Below are 19,866 nucleotides of genomic sequence, written 5' to 3'. Positions count from 1 at the left end.
CTCATTGGAAGCTTAAGTTGAATGGGCCAGAAGAAGGGGCAGAGTCACAACTGCGTGATAGGTTCTTTTTCCTCCCTGGACTCTCTCTCTCTCCTTCCCTTCCACATTTTCCCCCATCTTATATTTATCTTCCTTTTTCTTTTTTTTTTTTTTTGAGACGGAGTCTCGCTCTGTCGCCCAGGCTGGAGTGCAGTGGCCAGATCTCAGCTCACTGCAAGCTCCCCCTCCCGGGTTCACGCCATTCTCCTGCCTCAGCCTCCCGAGTAGCTGGGACTACAGGCGCCCGCCACCTTGCCCGGCTAGTTTTTTGTATTTTTTTAGTAGAGACGGGGTTTCACCGTGTTAGCCAGGATGGTCTCGATCTCCTGACCGCATGATCCGCCCGTCTCGGCCTCCCAAAGTGCTGGGATTACAGGCTTGAGCCACCGCGCCCGGCCTATCTTCCTTTTTATTTTTCTTTTTTTTTCTTTTTTGGAGACGGAGTCTCACTCTGTGACCCAGGCTGGAGTGCAGTGGTGTGATCTTGGCTCACTGTAATCTCTGTCTCCTGGGTTGAAGTGATTCTCCTGCCTCAGCCCCCCGAGTAGCTGGGATTACAGATGCCCGCCAACAAAAATACAAAAAAATAAAATAAAAAATTTTTTTTTGCATTGTTAGTAGAGACGGGATTTCACCTTGTTGGCCAGGTATTGGTCTTGAACTCCTGACCTCAGGTGATCCCCCCGCCTTGGTCTCCCAAAGTGCTGGGATTATAGGCATGAGCCACCTCGCCCGGCTTATCTTCCTTTTGTCTCTCCCTCTGTCTTTACCTTCCCGTTATCTTATTAGTTTCTTTTCCTGATAATCTACCTAATTAAAATTAATTTGTGTTGTATGTTGACGCCTCTTAAGAGCTTTAGGTGTATCTTTGAAGGGATAATTAAGAGAAACCATAATGAGCGAAACTATCTCTGTCATCTGAAATTTTGTAAAGGTGGTTTATAAAGGGGCCAAACAAAACAAAGAGGGAGAGGAAAAAGAAGGCAGAGATTCCTGACTTCTATAGATGAAACCCTATTTTCTAGTGGCCCCTATTTTAGAACCTGTGCTTATTTGTCTATCTCTCTTTCTACTTTTTTCGTTCACTCTTTGTTCACCCTTTGTTGATCTAAGGTCTCCTCTGTCTGTCTCTGCCTCTTTTTATACTCGCTCTCTTTTTGGGTATGCCTTCTCTTTGCTCTGGACAACCTCCTGACTGAGCTGGAGTAGCACAGCATGTTGGTTTTCTAGAGCTGAGCTTAGGCTCCTTGGGACCCCACGTTGCTTATGATGTAAAAGATGAGCCACAGTGATATTGATGAGCCATAGTGATATTGCTGCTGTCAGCTCTACTAGCCCCAGTAGCAGGTGATTCATTTTCCTGCTACCTGTCAATCCACACGTGAGTGGTGAACTGGACTGTGTGTTTTAGAGTGTTGAGTTTGCACTGTTTAACATCAGTCTGAGGACCTGTAAGCTTTAGAACTTGCTGTCTGATATAAGACATTTAGTTAAACTTCATTCTTGTTTGTCTGTTTGGCTTGATTGTACTTTCAGTGTTCCGAGAACAAATATGTGACAAGTGCCTACCAGTGGATGGTTCCCTTTCTTCATCGTTGTGAGAAACAGTCGTCTGGTGTGGCTAATGAGCTATTGAAAGAATATTTAGTAACTTTAGCTAAAGGGGACTTAAAATATCCCCTGAAGATATTTCAGCATTCCAAACCAGATGTAAGTAGAAACTAACTTCTTAAAATTCTGTACACTTTTTCCCCTAGAGTATTAGGTTTTATTTATACAATTTTTGTAGTAGGCTTTGCAGGTAATTTCCATTTAAACAGAAAAACAAGTGGTTGTCATTTTATTGTTTAAAAAGTTTTAACAGCATAGTCCAAATTTTTTGAAAGTTTGTAAAATTGTGTTTGTTTTGATTGATTTCATTCCAAAGTTTGTTTGCCATCTACTATATTTAAGAAACTGGCAATACCAAGAAGACTAATAGTTGGCAAGTATTGAATTCTTCTATACATGACTTTCCCAGTGTTACCTCATTTAATCCTTATAATAATCCTATGGCGTAGATACTTTTATTATCTTAATATTACAAGAAATGAAAATTGTGATATAAAGTGAATAGGGTAATTGCCCAGGGTTACACAGTAAGTAGAGAAACCAGGATTTAAACATAGTATTCTAATTCCACAATTGTATCCTTAACCACTACACTTTTTCCTACCACAAACAGGAAAAGGGAATGTTTCTGCCCTCGAGGACCGACCTTTACAGTATTTATGCAAATCCTTAAGTTATCATAAGTCATCTTGAAATTATTCCTTTTTTCTTTCTTTCTTTTTTTTGAGACAGAGTCTCACTCTGTCTGCCAGGCTGGAGTGCAGTGGCACAGTCTTGGCTCACTGCAACTTTCGTCTCCCGGGCTCGAGCAATTTTCCTGCCTCAGCCTCCCAAGTAACTGAGACTACAGGTGTGTGCCACCACGCCCAGCTAGTTTTTGTATTTTTAGTAGAGACGGGGTTTCACCGTGTTGACCAGGCTGGTCCCAAACTCTTGACCTCAGGTAATCCTCCCGCCTCGGCTTCCCAAAGTGCTGGGATTACAGGTGTGAGCCACTGCACCTGGCCGACTTTGTGTAATTATTCTTAGTAATTCTTATATTTGCTTACGACTACTATATATGTATAGCTTTGTATTTCTAAAGGGTACAAATGATTGTTCATGTTTCCTGGTAGTATAGTCATTTTGTTAAGTGCAGTATACTTTGGCAATATCACAAACCTAAAAATTTAGCCATAGGTCAAATATACCGTTTCAAGAGATAATGTCTGCCTTTCCACTGGAGGGTATGCAAGCAACTTGGCAGAGCCACGGAAGGCGCTGACTTTGTAGTAAGGTTCAAAACATTATATTGGGGTTCAAGCAGAAGCCATTTGGGGCTCCTTCCAATTCTAAATTCTGGCTGGGACTGTTTCTTTGCACCGGCCTTCATTAGCAGTGTCTGGTAGATACATGGTCATGGACCAGTATAGTCAAGATAGAAAGGAAAACATTGCTTAGTTAATATTAGATACGTTTTGATTTCTAAAAGGTTGGTCTGTCAGAAATATATCTGTTAATTGGGTATTTAAAATTTTCTGTCTTCTCTTAAGCAGTTTGCTCTTAGTAATCTGATTTTAAGTTTGGGGTGGTGAAATCAGGGTGGATTGCTTATGGCAGCAGAATACTTTGTGAGAAGCAAGATGGATTAAATATGAATGTTTTATGAGGAAGAAAGAAGTGACTTTAAATTCTTTCCACTAATCTTGTGTGTTATACTTCCGTAAATCCTTTGTATATAGTCAGCTTTTTGTTGTTTTTACTTGGCAATTTAGCATGTGGCTTTTGAATAAAACATACAGCCATTCGCCTTGTTGAAATATGTGAACTCAAAGCAGAAAACAGCGATGTTGTTGGGCTTTTCCTTTCCAACCCAACTTCTGTATTTCTCTCAGTGCTGTCTTTCTACAACATACATGTGATCATGTCATAATCTGTGGAAGGTTTTCAGTGACTGACCATTGCTGACTGGTAAATGTTGGGATCTCTAGAGTGGCTTGTAAGGTTCTTTGCTGTCTGCTTCCTGTCTGCCCTTTAGCTTTATTTCTTTCCGTGTATGCACTAGGATACCCACACGGAACTTCTTAACTCCTCCCCTGTCTGGGTCACTCTTGGCCCTCCGTGTGCTGCGAACTGCTTCCTTTGTCTGGAGTAGTGATTCCGTTTACCTTCACTTAACAAATACCTGCCTATCCTTCAAGGTCCTGCTAAGATTCTCTCTGTTATGAAACCTTCTATGACTTCTCTGTCTTCATACTCTGTCTCTATTATAGCTCTTGTCATACTGTGTTGTATTTATTTGTTTACATGTTTGTCTCTCTCCCTTTGCTTTCTGTGTATATCGTCTAGATCTTACTTATCTCCTTATTACCAGGGAATTGCACGGTGGCTAGTAGAGAGCAAATGTCAGCAAATTTTGGCAGGGCAAGTGAATAAATGAATGAATGATTGAAACTGGTATCAATATAAAAAATACAACAAGACAAATCTCTAAGTGAAAAGATTTTATTTGGGAACAATATTTGAGAAGTAGAACTGCAATTCAAGACATGCATACAGACCAAAGTGGCTTCCAGTGTGTGTGGAGATTAAAGGAATAGATTAGGGTTTACTGGGGAAAGAGGAGGTTGTGCAAGTTGTTTTGAAAAGAAATTTTTTTGGTGCTGGCAGTGTCTTACAAGAGCTGGTGAATTCTGATTTGCAAGCGTCAGTTGTAGTAAGATAGGGCTTTGTAATCTTAGAGTTATGGTTAGGCTCTTGTAGTTTTGGGTTGGACTTGAGAGAGTTTTTGAAATAGGCAAGTGTTTATGTAGAAGTAATTAGCTGTCCTTGTGTGATTCATGTAGTCAACTGTGGTTTGGGAAAAATTTTTGTGATAGTTCCTGTTATTAGGCAAATGATATCTAAGAGCCCCCCCTCCTGCCCCAACTTTATGGCTCTCCCCAGCTCCATTTGCCAGGGTTTGACACAGTGACTTCTATTTTGAATGTTATAAATTTCACACTGTATTTTATTATGTTGCTTTATATAACTTGATTACATTTGTTTGCTTTACTAAAATTGTGCAGGGAGCCTTGTTTGTATTTTACTTGATTACTTGCAAAAACAATGCACCTCAGAGCTTCCATGAATCATGCACAAAGTATTTTTAGTAATGTAATAAGTGCAGTTATTTCTGTATCAGACAGGATAGACTAAGTTATGCTACATTAACAAGTGACATCTGTATCTTAGTAGCTTACGACTGCGAACATTTATTTCTCACAAGTGTCATGTCAGCTGTGGTTGGCCTCTGCTATGTCCCATGTCTTATTCATTTGGGGACTCAGGAAGAAAGAACATCCCCCTTTTCTCTCTTGTGGCACAGGAAAAAGAACAAAGTAGATACACACAGTGGCTCACACAACTTCAGTCCAAATGTAGCTTAGGTTACTTCTTTACATTTCACAGGTCAAAGAACGTCTCATGGGCAAGCTTGATGTTAATGGGGCAGGGAAGAATAATCCTCTCAAAGGAAGAGAGGAGCGAATACTTGGGAATGATAATGAAATTGACCAGAGTCATAATGATAAAGAAATGGATCTTGAGACGTATCCCAGTGCTACCACTACACTTGGCTGCCACATTTGTCTTTGAAACCGTCACATACGCCTCAAACCTTCCTCTTTTTAAAAATAGTATCTTAAAGTACTCCTTTCTGATTTTAAGCCATTGTTCTTTGCTTGGATTCCTCCTTGGAAAGTGAAACTTGGGAAGAAATTAGGGCTAGTCCTAGGTAGGGATAACTGGGGGCCAAAAGCTTCCGCCTTCTTATATTGTTCTCTGACTTCTAAACTAGTAATTTTTGAGTGTATCTGTGCCTCAGAACCATGTGCATTTTTCTTAGCATTTTCTGTGCTCAATCCAGATATAATGGATTAGAAATTAGCAGAAGCATCCTGAGTATGCGTTTGACAATTTATTCGTGATTTTGATGGAAAACCAGGAACAACTGCTTTAAATGTCCACTCTTCTTTTAACAAATAGGACTTCACTAGGTATCATAGCTTTGTTAGGTGCCATCTTTTTGGTTCATTTCTGATTACATATATCAGTGAGCAATTTTGGTTTAAAATGACCTTTTCTTATTTAATGCTTACTGTAGAATATTTAGAAAACTCAAAAAACATAAAGATGAATATAAATTTTTGTAGCTGGCAATATCATTGACTAGAAATTCTAAAAATGTTACCACTAAAATATTTAGAAGTATTCATTAAAATGTTAATTTTTAAAAATCTGTTTATCTGCATAGTTGAACTTTTAGTAAAACAAGGGAAATTTCTACCAGGCAAAAGTGAAGAGAGAGGTAGAAGTTAGAGAAATACTCATGAGAAGGAGGGAGTGGCTAGGGATAGGGATTGTGGTCTTGAAAACCTGTAGAGGAGTGAATTTTAATACCTGTCTTGAGATAGAAGGTGAAGTCTTTAAAATGATGAGTCAGAAGTCAGACTTCTGGTAGATCGTGAGTGACCTGGTCAGCTGACCCTGGAGCCGATTTAGGGCGCTTGCCTTGGCTTCAGAGTCACCACAGCCGTGGCCAGTCACTTGGCCAGCAGATGCTGTAGGCTGAGAAGCCATCCACTGAGGAGGGGTACTACGCAAAAGAACAGGAGGAGGAAACAGGCCAATGCCATAACTCAGGCTGAAATTGAACAGCCTGCAGAGGGAGAAAGTGTTCAAGGCCAAGGAAGCTACAGCACCGGGATCCCATGGAACTGCAGGAGACCCACAGGAAGATGCCTGTCTTCCAGACCTACTTCTAGCAGAACTGGGATGAAGTCTTCAACAACCTTTGCCATATTGGCTAGAAATCCCTGCAGACTTCCAGAAGAAAGGAGCACCTGTTTCATGGACTGGCATTTTAGATGCCCTCGTGGAATATGAAGCTTTAGCAAAGCTCACGTTATGTTCTTGTGAAAAGGCATTAAATTATTTCTGTATATTATACAGTCGGTCTTTTAATTTTTTGAAAGTAGCAAATCTAGTTTCTTTGTACAGACTTAGAACTTATCCAAAGATTTTATCTTTTCCCCTCATAGTTCTTAGAAATTTAATGAGCACATGTTGTCTGTTTTCCTATGCCTTTTAGCTCAAGTACACATAAGTCAATGTTGACTTTTTCTTTCTTAGATCTAGTAAAAAGAAATGCACTTCTTTGAAGAAAAAAAAGGATGAAATAATTTTTTTTTTTGTTCTAACACTTTCTTGAAGGTCATGGGCTTTATGAAAAAATATTAAACAGTTTCTTGAACCTGTGAGAAGTCACAGCAAGCCTTAAAGTAGTTTATTCTTGCTAACGGTTAGAATAATGAATACTTGTGAATTGTTTGGGCTACATTTAGTTTCTCTTAATCAAAACCAGATAATAGAATTCACAAACTTTCTACATGTTATTACTTGGTATACTGATACTCATTTAAAATTAAAGACTCTTTATCATGCAGAAAATGAGAGAAAAAGAAGAAATAAGACTTCTGTATAATGCCAGGGCTCTTTAAAGGATGCATTGTCAATAAAAGTGTAGAGTAGGAAACTGCTTATCCATTGGCACATGAAATCAGCAGAGGAGCGTGGCTCCCTGGGCATGTATTCTGGATTTGAGGGGAGCGGGGAATGTGGGGGCAGGGAGTTGCTTTCTGAGCAGTCAAACAACAAGCTTGCCTAACATGAATATGTGCTTTCAATTAATACTCCTCTGTGACCTGTGATAAAACTGGACATGGGCTGGTGATACCTAGTTTGCTTGGTAGTAGCAAAAGCAAAACCTCTCTGAAGGACTCACTTTAATCTAGACTGTACAAGATTCTTATAGATAAAGCTTTGATAAAGATGAGTTGACAATCCGACTTTATAAAACACAAAAGGAAAGTAAACTTTGAGCAAAACTCGGTGGCAGGCCTTGCTCCCCTTCCCTTCTGGTAATAGATGATCAGATGCAGGCTATAAAATGAATATTTTAAATATTTAGGATGTGAGGAAAGAAATAAAGACCATGAGATAGGAAGGAGAAATTGTGAAAAAAGAAAAGATTTGAAAAAGAAGCACATAGAACTTCTAGAGTTGAAACTGTAGTAATAAAAGCAAAACATTAAATGGATGGATTCGAAAGAATTTTGGCTACCATTTAAGAAAGAATTGAAATATTGAAGATAATCTAAGAAATTTTCTGGATTGTTACACATGAAGGTAAAAAAATGAAAAATATACGGGGTTAAAAGACATTGAGGATAGAGAGAGCAGGTTTGACGTAAGAGTTCCAGGAAGAGAATAAGCATTCCAGGAAGAGAGACTGGAGATGACCATAAGCAGGCAGTATTCAACGTGGGACTTTCCTAAAATCAATGAAAGATACGAGGTGCATTCAGATCTTGAGGAAGATAAGTGAAATACAGTTCAGCCTATATTTAGATGCACTGTAATGGGACTTAAGGTTACCACGGACACAGAGAGAATCTTAAAAGTGGCCTAGTGTAAACAAAAGTTACAGTCAAAGGAAAACCGTAAATCTGAAAGCAGACTTCTTAAGAACAATGGATACCAGAAGACAATGAAATAATATACATGTGTTAAATGTCGAGGAAAATTAACCTTGATATTTAAGTCAACCTAATAGTTAATGATAGCCAGCATTTACTTGATGCTTTTAAAAAAACTTTTTGTAGGGATGGTGTCTTGCTACATTGCCCAGGCTGGTCTCTGGAACTCCTGGCCTCAAGCAGTCCTCCCGGCTCAGCCTCCCAAAGTACTTGGATTATAGGCATGAACCACCGTGCCTGGCTACTTAATGCTTTTTCTTTGGTAGTTATGTTTTAAACATTTCACATGTATTAACTCATTTAACATTTTGTATGACTATATAGCTATCATTGTTTGCATTTTATAGATTCAGAAAAGCAGAGTAGTTAGTTAGCTTGCTCACATTATATGTTTCTTATTTACTGATGCATTAGGGATTTAAGCCTAAGTAGTGTGACTTCAAAACCTTTAAGCTACATAGTATACTTCATTTCTAACCCAGGATGTTTTACATAGAGACACTATCATTCAAATGTGAGTGTAAAAAAGACTTTTTACAGATAACTGAAAACCGAGAGAGTTTCTCATTTGCAGACCCATCCTGAAAGAATTATTCAAGGATGTACTTCATGAAGAAGGAAATTATATCCAAAAAGAAAGTAGTGAGATATAAGAGGGAATGATAAAGAGTGGGGAAAAAAGAATCTTACTTAGGAAACAGTAAATATGAGAAAAATATAAATAAGCATTCAGTGTATAAATTAATAATAATGAAAAAGTATAGAAAGTATTAAAAGCAAGACGAACAATAGTAAGAAGGAAGTTTTAGTATCAGAGTTAAAATGATCAAAGGATCTGAATTGTTCAGGTTTTGGATGAGGATAATCTTAACCAGACTTTGAATAGTCAAATATGCATATTACTTTATTATATTTTTATTCTGATGTATAGCACATGTGGTAGTAGAATAATGGCCTCCCAAAATGTCCATGTCCTAATTCCTGAACCTATGAAGATGTTACCTTACCTGGCAAAAGGGGCTTTTCAGGTTTGATTAAACCAAGGACTTTTAGATGGCAAAGCTATCCTGAATTATCCAGGTGGGCCCAGTCTAACCACATGAGTCCTTAAAGGTAGCAGATCTTTCCGGCTGTGGTCAGGATGCTATAGAATTGTCAGAGTGATGCTGTCTTTGAAGATAGAGAAAAGGGCCATGAGACAAGTAGTGTGGGCACCCTCTAGAAGCTGGAAAAGGCAAGGAAGTGGGTTATCTCATAGAGCATCTGAAGGAACACATTCAGTTGCTGACAACTGAATTTTAGCTCAGTCAGGCCCATTTTGGTTTCTGACCTACAGAACTGTAAGAGGATAAATTTGTGTTAAGTAATCAAGTTTGTGATAATTTGTTATGGCAGCAATAGAAAACAAATATGGCATACATAACAGCAAACTACAAATAATGTATAAGGCTAGACATTTTTCTAAAGAGAACACCTGTGTAATTGCCGTTGAGGGTCTTTTGAAAAATTTGACTCATTCTGTGTACATAGCAGCATCTCCTTGTCGTTTTAATTTGCAGTACTGTGATATGGAAATTATCCTTCACCAGTTACCCATGTGGCAAGTAATCTCCACTGTCTTTGTCATTTTATTCTCTGAGTAGTGAAGTCCCTGTAATCTGATCAGGGATTGAGCGTTTCAAGTTTTGAAAAGACTCTCCTATTTCTAGTTCTCCCTTATTCCTAGGGTGTAATCCTCCAGAAAGTATTGGAAGTGTCGGGTGCTTACTAGGCCCCTCTCCTTGGCAGGTCCTGGACTCCTGTCCCAGCAAGATATGTTTGCGGAGGGCATACTTAACCCCTTAAACTTTTGGCTGCAATTTGGTGTACAGTCCTCGGGAATTGAAAAGTATCTCTAGAGCTATGCTATTCAAAATGGTAGCCACCAGCCACATATGGATATAAATCTAAATCTAATAAAATTTTAAGAACTTATCTAGTCTCACTAGCTTTCCATGTATTGGGATGCATGTCATTCCAAATATTTTTGCAATTACAAGCAGTGCTTCAATGAATAACCTTGTCCATATGTATTTTTAAATTATTGGTGTATTTTTAGTATATATTCCTGGAAGGAGATTGCTGGGTTTAAAAAGGCAAGAGTTGTCTGGATATTGCCACATTTTTCTTTAGTAGGATTGTTCTAATTTACATTCCCACCAACCAAGTAGGAGCATGCCCATTTCTCCGCAATTTTGCCAACAGAATTTGTTGTCATATTTTAAAATTTGTGCCAATGGGATAGGTGAGAAATGGTATTTCAGTGTTGTTTCAATTTACACTTTTCTAATTACGAATGAGTTTTAACATATTCCGATATGTTAGATAGACATTATCTCTCTTTTCTGAACTTATTCCTGTCCTTACTCCATTCTTGCCTAGGGTTTTTGTTCTTTTTTACCTTAATTTGTAGAAATTCTTACATATTCGTGTAACTAACCCTTTGTCTATGGCATATATTGTGACTACTTCTCCCAATTGGTCAGTTGTCTTTTGACTTTGTTTATTGTGTCATACAATGTTTTCATTTTTTTATTTTTGTGTAGTCAAATTGTTCGATCTTTTACTGCCTCTGTATTTTGAGTAATAGTTGGAAAGCCTTTTCATACTCAGAGTTAAGGAAGAATTCTCTCACATTTTCTTCTAGTACTTGCATGGTTTTATTTTTCTCTTCCCAATTTATTTGGAGTTTATTCTTTTGTATTGTGAGACATGGATCTGATTTTATTTTCCCAAATGACTACGTAATTGTTCCAGCATCATTTATTAAAACGTTTCTCTTTACTCTAGTGATTTGAAATGCCACCTTTGTCATATGCCAAAATTTCCATCTGTACATGAGTTTAATTCTAGAGTTTCTGTATTCTTCTGGTCTGTCTGTCCCTGCACTAGTACTGCATGATTTTAATTATAGAGTTGAGTGTGTTTTAATGTCTGAGGAGGTAGTATTCCTCTGTGGGTTTTTTCCCCGTTTTTTGTTTTTGTTTTTGTGTTATTGTGTATTTGTTTTTCTATCTGAACTTTAGTACCAATTTGTCTACTTTCATAAAATCGCTTACCAGTATTTTGTTGTGATTGCACTGAATTTGTACGTTAACTTAGGGAGACCAGTATTTGTCTAATGTTCAGCTATCGTATCCAATAATAGGGGATGTTGTTCTGTTAGTTTATGTCTTTTTAAATCTCTTTTAGGATTGCTTAAAAATTTTCCTTTTAGATATTTTACACATTTTTTGTTAAATTTATTCCTAAGTTTTAAGTTTTCTCTGTTGGTACTATCTGCCCTCATTTCCTCTGTTTAATGTTTGTGTATATAAAAGCTATTTGTATGTTAATTTTGTATTCTGCTACTTCACTGATTTCTTTGATTGCTTTATTCTTTGGGATTTTCCAGGTATCCTATCTTATCATCTGTGTTCTTTTCTAGTGTATATAGTGCATAATTTTAAGATCTTTTAGAAATTATTATTCTTTTGTATTTTACCTTGCTATGCAGTATGGATGATAATCTGCAGCCTGTGGTGTGGAAGACTCATTTCATTGACTTCTTAGAAAGTCCCAGATGGGCTGTCCTCTTTTAGCTTGAGAAAAGGCAAATGACAGTATAAAAGTGACAACTGAGATCATAGGGAAGGAATGATGAAAAAAGTGTGTCTTAGACTATATGAAGTTAGGTATCTTATAGGGATTCTAACAGGGAAAGATTGAAAAATGTCTTACAAATTTGAACAGTATGGTTTATGGACACAACAGATTATATTTTAAAAGATATGCTGAATGGCATAAGAAGAGAAAAGAAATATGCCATAGGAATACAGAGAGAAAAGGGTTTCTATGTATGAGAGTAGTGTAAGGACTTACTCACTGGACTAGCAACTATTGAGCATACTCCAGGACTGTAGACATCTGGGAAAGCTGAATTTAAGTCAAAGTCAAATGAAGATAAAACTGGATTATTGGATAGGTTTTAGACATGGCAAGACATGTCTTCTTAAGAAGACATTCCAGGTACGAGTAGACTAAAACAAGGAGACATAATCAGGTTAATATCATGTTTAGGTAAGCGCAAGTAATTTAATTTGAGTGGAATAAAACTTTATGTAGAAGGGTAAGTGGTTCATGGGAGCAGGCCCTAGAGGCGTTTAACTGGAAGGCAAAAGGTTTATTGTTTACCTTTCGTATTGAAAGACTGTTAAAGGATTCTCAACATAAGGTTTGAGCATATGTGATCAAATATGGACTCAAGGACATTGAACTTAAAAGTGGTTCTTTAGGGCCAAGCACAGTGGCTCACACCTGTAATCCCAGCATTTTGGGAGCCCGAGGTGGGTGAATCACTTCAGGTCAGGAGTTCAAGACCAGCCTGGCCAACATGGCAAAAACCCGTCTCTACTAAAAATACAAAAATTAGCCAGATGTGGTTGTGGGTGCCTTTAATTCCAGCTACTCAGGAGGCTGAGGCAGGAGAATCGCTAGAACCTGGGAGGTGGAGGTTGCAGTGAGCCGAGATTGCACCACTGCACTTGAGGGGTAACACAGCGAGACTCTGTCTCAGAAAATAAAAAAATAAACAAAAGTTGTTCTTTAACGTCTCACAGAGGGAAAGACAGGAAGTGAGGAGAACAAGTAAGACACCAGGACTTTGGCTTTTATTTCAAATGGTTTCCCAAATTGTTCCTTGACTGAAATTGATTTCAGTGTTTTTATCTTCTGGGGATGTTTTCTTACCATATATGAGTGTTTTATTGCCATATCTTCTCTCATTTTCTTTCATTCTTCCTGAATGCAGGATTGTGAGAGCCTGTGTTGCTTAGTTTAGGCTCTGGAGTCAATTGCCTGATTTGAATCCTTGCTTTACCACTTATTAGCTCTTTGAATTCAGGCAAATTATTTGACCTGTTAGGGTGTTTGTTTTTCATTTATGTATAATGAGAATAGTACTAGTACTAATTTTATAGGATTGTTATGAAGACTTACAAATTAGTGCACACAAAGCACTTAGAAATGGTACCTGACACACAATAAGAAATCAGAGGACTGTGTGTGGTGGCTCATGCCTGTAATCCCAGCATTTTGGGAAGTCGAGGCAGGAGGATCACTTGAGGCCAGGGATTTGAGACCAGCCTGACAACACAGTGAGGCCTTGTATCTGCAAAAAAAAAAACAAAAACAAAACAAAACTGTATGTATACACACACACAGGAAAGAAGGAAAAATAAATCAGGAAAAGGCAGCTGTTTTTATTAATTTTCAACAGTACTTACTTTTATTACTCTCAGCTTGTTCCTATTTTACCAGTCAGTCACTTGGCAACCTTGGTTAAAGATGACATTTTTCAAATAAATACATTCATCCCTCAGTATCTGTGGTGGATTGCCTTATGACCCCTCTTAAGCCCTCCTACCACCAGGCTACCAAAATCCATGGATGCTCAAGTCCCTGATACAAAATGATGTAGTATTTGCAATAACCTTTGCACATCCTCCTGTATACTTTAAATCTTCTATAGATTACATATAATACCTAATACAATGTAAATGTTAAGTAAATAGTTTTTATACTATATTGTTTAGGGAATAATGATAAGAAAAAATGGTTTGTACATGTTCAGTGCAGACAGATACTTTTTCCCCCAGATATTTTGGATCCATGGTTGGTTGAATCCAGGGAAGTGGAGCCCACAGATATGGAGGGCCAAGTGTACCTTGAAGAAATGTATGTAAATCCTTTAATTCGGCAGCTTTGGAAAACTTTGTTTTCCTGGTAACCTTGAAAGTTTCTTTTTTACGTCCATTGATGTGGCTTTTCTACTGGGAAAATGCCCTTGTTTGGTAGCTTCTCTCCATCACTTTCCTATCTCTTTTGTGTTTACTGATGAATTTCTACTAAAACATTGAAAACCAGTAGACTATTGTAATGAAAATTAGATTCATTTCGTTGTTGAAAAGAGCTCTAAGAAAATTACTTTCATTTGGTTGCTGTGGTGCTAATAATATAAGCATGCAAATTCTTACTTTTTTCTGTATTTTTCCTTCTATATTTATTAATTTAATCCTTGCAATAGTCCTCTTAGAAAGGTATTGTTAATATTCACACTTTATAGATGAGAAAAACAAAAATCAATTAGTTATTTTCGTATCCTGGAAAATACTCCAAGAATGGGAATCTGTGGTTTGCAATGGGAAATGCTTTGTTCTATATAGAAAGTGACCCTAAGTAGCCATCTTTCTTCATCAGAAATATGGAATGTGTTCTGTGATTTGCACAGTACTGTATTACAATTGGACTTCTTTTGAACAGAATGTCAGCACTCTGTAGTTAAATGAGTAATATGTAGTGCCTACTGAAAAGTAATAGGTTGTAACATCTTTGAATATCAGTTAAAGAATTTTTTATAACTTTATAACTGAAACACATAGAATTTGGCTCCAGGGTTAGAAATGTTCTTAATGAATTGCCTTTTTAATTCACAATGTTTTTTTTTTCTATATTGACTGGGTCATAACTTGAAGAATCTGTTTTCAACTGATACACAGCTTATGGGGTTACAAATTATCTTTTATAGTTGATTTTATAGTTGATTCTGTAATGATTTCAGTTAGAATTATTAAAGACCCCAGAAATCTATAAAGAAAAATCAAGACTTGTTTCTGTAGTTGATTAATTGTGCTATTTAATATTCTATTGACAGTAGTATTGAGATATGGAAAAGTTGACTATAAATCTGTTGACATTTAATACAACATACTTTATTTTCTGTAGCTGCAGCAAAAAATTATTCCTGATCAGGACCAACTGATGGCGATAGCACTAGAGTGCATCTATACCTGTGAACGAAATGACCAACTCTCTCTTTGCTATGACATACTAGAATGTCTGCCAGAAAGAGGATATGGGTAAGAATCCACAGTGTGCCAGTCTTAATTGTGTTGTTTTATTCTAACAGTTAAAAACATTGCTTCCCCAAATGTTTACCTTAGAGAATTTTGGGAATGTGAAAAAAACAAAGAAGAAAACAAAATCGTCCTCAGTCCTACTGCCTAGGATAAACATTTCTTGTCTTACCAATATATGCGAAGTTCTATATTTTGTTCAACTGTAATTATAAATTCTGAATTTTGTCAAACATGATAATTTTCTATTAAAAAACAAAAATACCACCACCATCTCCACAAAAACTGCTTTTTATAAGTCAGTAGGTAGTAATTATGTTTTTAATGAAGCTTTTTTTTCACATTTATGGACTAATTATATTTATTCTATGAATTGTTTTTTGCCTTTGCCTACAGGAATTCTTTTAAGTAGTGAATGTACCTAATTCTTAACTGCTTTTATGTTTAAATGGAAATGTATATAATATGCTTTTGGATTATTTAGTTGTATGCAAGTCAAATTTGTATTTTTTCTTTGGAAGTCAGGTAACAATTATTCTTCTGATCCGTCTATTAAATTGAGTATGTATGATAAATTTCACATCTGGGGACATAAATAACAACACATGAAAGAGTGGTAAATACCAGCAGACCTGTTTTAAGCTTTTGTGACTTTTAGCCAAGTCACTTTACTTCTTTGGTCGTTAATTTCCCGATTTACAAAATCAGATATTTAGACAAGAAAGCCTCATTCTCTGTTTTCTCTTTCTCTTTGCTCTCTTTTTATCTTCTCCCTCTTTTCTCTCTTTTCCTTTTACTTTTGAGAACATTTTTATTTCTTCTTTTTATTTTGGGAGGAGGGCTTATATCTGGCCAAAGGAAATTTTTATTTCTTATGTAGCAAATGATAGCAGTCACCAATTTTGCAATCTACCGTGAAATAGTTATTCATGCAGTCATTAGTGGAAGTGAAATCAGGTGAAAGATTAATGAGAAAAGGTTATTTGCATGATACCAAAGTATCACCCCAGTGCCTAGTGACTTTTTTTTTTTTTTAATTTCAAAGTTGAGCTCTAACTGCCATCATCTTAACCAAGTCGTGAAAGGTGACATCACTTATAGTCAGACTACCTGACCTTATATGCCTCCTGATGTGATGCAGTATGAAGCACCTGGTCTTACAGCAGCCCTTAAGAAATATTTTTGCTAAAGTTGTTTACCGTGAGTCTAATCAGATTAGTCTTTTAGGCGGAACTTCTAGTTTGCAGCTCATAGGGGATTAGAGAGACAAGTTAAATAACACCATGAAGAATAAGACAAATACAGAATGTGAGCTGTTCTGTGCATTAACTGGTCTTTGTACTTTAAATAATTAGTGTCATTTAGGAAGACAAAATGTGGGGCCGTGGGGAGGCGCTTTTCTAGAATAAAGGAGCTTAAAGGGACATGATCTTCCTCTAATTTTTAAATATAAATAATGTATGAACATAGTTAAAGTCGGAATAAGAAGACTGGTATTAGTAATATCCGCTGATAAACAACTGTTTGCTGCCCACTTTTCCCATTCTTGGATTCCTGTCTTCAAAAAGCAAATACTTTCACTGGTAGATTTTTCCTTGTCTTTGCCTACCTCCTTTAAAATGTTATGCTCATGTTGTTATTTTTTTGATTTTGCAATTTTATATCATTTTGACTTCCTTTTATGGAAGTCCTTTCCCTTCTCCCATATCCACTTCTCCTACCATTTTCCAGTGTTTTAATCATTATGATTGTGTAAATATTGTTTATACTGCAGAACTAGGTGTGGTTTATTTTCCTTTTAATACAACTATCTGATTTTCCTGGATTGAATAATTTCCTTTTCTGTTGTTTTCTTTTTTTCCATCACCCTCATGCTTTGACAGAACTGTTAAACTACTTTCTTTTTTTTTTTTTTGAGACGGAGGAGTCTCGCTCTGTCGCCCAGGCTGGAGTGCAGTGGCGCGATCTCGGCTCACTGCAAGCTCCGCCTCCTGGGTTTACCATTCTCCTGCCTCAGCCTCCCGAGTAGCTGGGACTACAGGCGCCCGCCATCTCGCCCGGCTAGTTTTTTGTATTTTATAGTAGAGACGGGGTTTCACCGTGTAGACCAGGATGGTCTCGATCTCCTGACCTCGTGATCCACCCGTCTCGGCCTCCCAAAGTGCTGGGATTACAGGCTTGAGCCACCGCGCCCGGCCTTGTTAAACTACTTTCAGTCGTGAAAACTATTTAATAATCTCTCTGTTCCTTTCCTGGTTTTTTTTTTTTTTTGGTTGTTTTTTTCTGTCTGTCTCTTCTTCTCTCGCTCTCTTCCTTTTGAAACATCCTTCTTGGAATTGGTATGAATGAATTGTTCTCTGTGTCTGCTGTCCATCTATTATCCTGGGATGTCGTTTGCCTCTCTCTTGTGTTGCATATTGCATTTCTTGGTTTTCCTTTCTTCTTTCTTCACTTTTTCCTCATTTTGATGGAGTATACTGTCAAATAGCTTCCTGTCAAAGATTGCCTGAGAGGTATTTTTTAAAAGACTGTCACATATTAGGAAAATACCATAATTGCACACTTTTACTTGGTAGAAGGTTTAATTGTACATGGAATCATAGACCTAGAATCCTTATCCTGTGAATTTTGAAGGTGTTACTCTTGTCTTTTCTTTCTAGTATTGTTGAGAAGTTCAATGGCATCCTGAATAATACCTATTTAAATATGGATTTTTTTTAAAAGAAGGTTTTTTTGGTGTTCGGAAATAGCATAAGGATGTGTTTCTGTTTCATATGTAAATTCATTGTGGTGTTCACTGAATGGTCTCATCCATTCTGGAAATTCATAACCTTCAGACCTTTGAGGAATGTTCTTATATTTTTTCCTTGATAAGTTTATTCGTACTCCTCTCTTTTCTTCCTTCTTTCTTCATATAGGGAAAGGTAAATCAGAGTGGACTCAGCATCTGTGTATTACTCAGACCTGTACTGGTGTGAGTACAGGCTACCTCACATCCCTAGTAGAGAGCAGCAGAGTGTACAAGTGTGTCTCTGAGAACTGTAGGCCTTCCATAGGCAGCCAAAGGCAGGTAAACTGGATAGTATTAATAGATTTTTATAGCAAAATGTTGTTCCCATTGTTTAAAAATCTCAACCCAAAGGCTGTCAGTGTGTCAGTAGTCAAATTGCTCCTCCCTGGAGTGCGACAAGAGATGCAGAAGCCCCTCTTTCCTCCGAAAGCTGGAGTGGCAGGGAGTTTCTTCCTTACTGGGCTCGGTGGGAACCTTATGATTCCTCTGTCAGCTTCATATCTCATTTCTTTTTCCTAAGTCAACCAGGCACAATCACTGACTTCTAACTCATGTGCATAACTCTTAAAAGTAAATATATTAAGCTTTGTTTTCCACTAAACTCAAATAGCATAAATATCAATTAGAGCTTATCTATTAATTATTAAATAGTAATTTGCCTGCTTTGAGGAGATTATCATGGTATCAGTAGGATTATGATATTAAAAACGTTTTCTATGTAGATGTTATAGTTAGGGGATTAACATGTTTGTTTTTGAAGAGTGTGTAGGCTAAGAAATGCCTCTCATGTTTACATGGCCAAAAGCGTTTCTTGGCTTCAGATTATTGGTTTCTGATCTAACTTTTTTTTATGTAAACACAAAGAATGGCTTGATATTTTCTTGTTACTCCATTAGTTTCTTAATGATTGCATTTCATGTTTTTAATTTTCTAAGTAACTTGTAATTACAAATTAGCCTTGTATTAAAATATAGGGCTCAAAATATTTTCTGTGGTTCTCTTTGTTCTTCATGCCAAGTTTTTCAATTTATATTCTCTTGGTGATTATTTGTTTATTTTTAGTGGTTAAAATAGTTGTTATTTATCAAATGGTAAGCTATAAATACATCCATTTGCTATTTGAGGAATGAGCAATCACTTAATCTAATTAAATTTTTTTGCATCTTACCTAGGCAGATTATTTAATCTGGCTAAAAAATTCTCTACTCATTATGTTCGTGAATGTCAGTTCACAAAGGAAGAACATTGTACCTCAAATATCTGTGATAAATGATTATAATAGAGCTGTAACATGATAATTTCCAAAATACTGCTGAATAAGGCCAGGTGCAGTTACTCGTGCCTGAAATCCTAGCACTTTGGAAGGCCAAGGCGGGAGAATCAGTTGAGACCAGTCTGGGGAACATAGGAAAACCCCATCTCTACAAAAAAATTTAAAAATTAGCTGGGTGTGGTAACGTACACCTTTAGTCCTAGCTACTCAGAAGGCTGAGCCAGGAGGATCGCTTGAGCCCAGGACGCAGAGGTTGCAATGAGCCATGATCCTGCCACTGCATTCCAGCCTAGGTGACAGAGCAAAACCCTGTCTCAAACAAAACAAACAAACAAAAAAACCGTAGACACACACATACACACACACACTGCTGACTGAGTATGTTAAGGGAAGTTAACTCTGATGAATAATCTTCTGAAGGACTTTCAGTAGAATATATCCCACTCATCATTCTTGTCCAAAGCCTAAAACTTAGTGTAAACAGATGGTGTAATATTTGTAAGTTGCATTGATTAATTGTCAGATACATTTAGACCAGGCAGATAGTTTTAAAAATAATGAGGGTTTTTTGTCCAAAGCAGGACATTTTTAATTTTCCAAGTCCAAAGATTTTTTGTTAGGACTTCTTGTTAATAAAACCATTGCTTTCTCTGGTGTGTTCCT

The 19,866-nt window shown here is 37.1% G+C and overlaps 1 protein-coding gene across 1 annotated transcript in view; it reads left to right on the top strand.

Annotated features, from left to right (window-relative positions):
* NBAS (NBAS subunit of NRZ tethering complex) overlaps positions 1-19,866 on the top strand; it is a 394,400-nt gene that overhangs the window by 141,162 nt on the left and 233,372 nt on the right. Inside the window, exons 25-26 of the mRNA XM_026454698.1 lie at positions 1,576-1,749; positions 15,009-15,142. Of these exons, the coding sequence (XP_026310483.1) occupies positions 1,576-1,749; positions 15,009-15,142 (308 nt within the window). The remainder of the gene's footprint in view (positions 1-1,575; positions 1,750-15,008; positions 15,143-19,866) is intronic.

Source organism: Piliocolobus tephrosceles, chromosome 15 (genome assembly GCF_002776525.5).
Source record: "Piliocolobus tephrosceles isolate RC106 chromosome 15, ASM277652v3, whole genome shotgun sequence".
Taxonomy (NCBI): domain Eukaryota; kingdom Metazoa; phylum Chordata; class Mammalia; order Primates; family Cercopithecidae; genus Piliocolobus; species Piliocolobus tephrosceles.
This window is presented reverse-complemented; position numbering and strand designations above follow the sequence as displayed.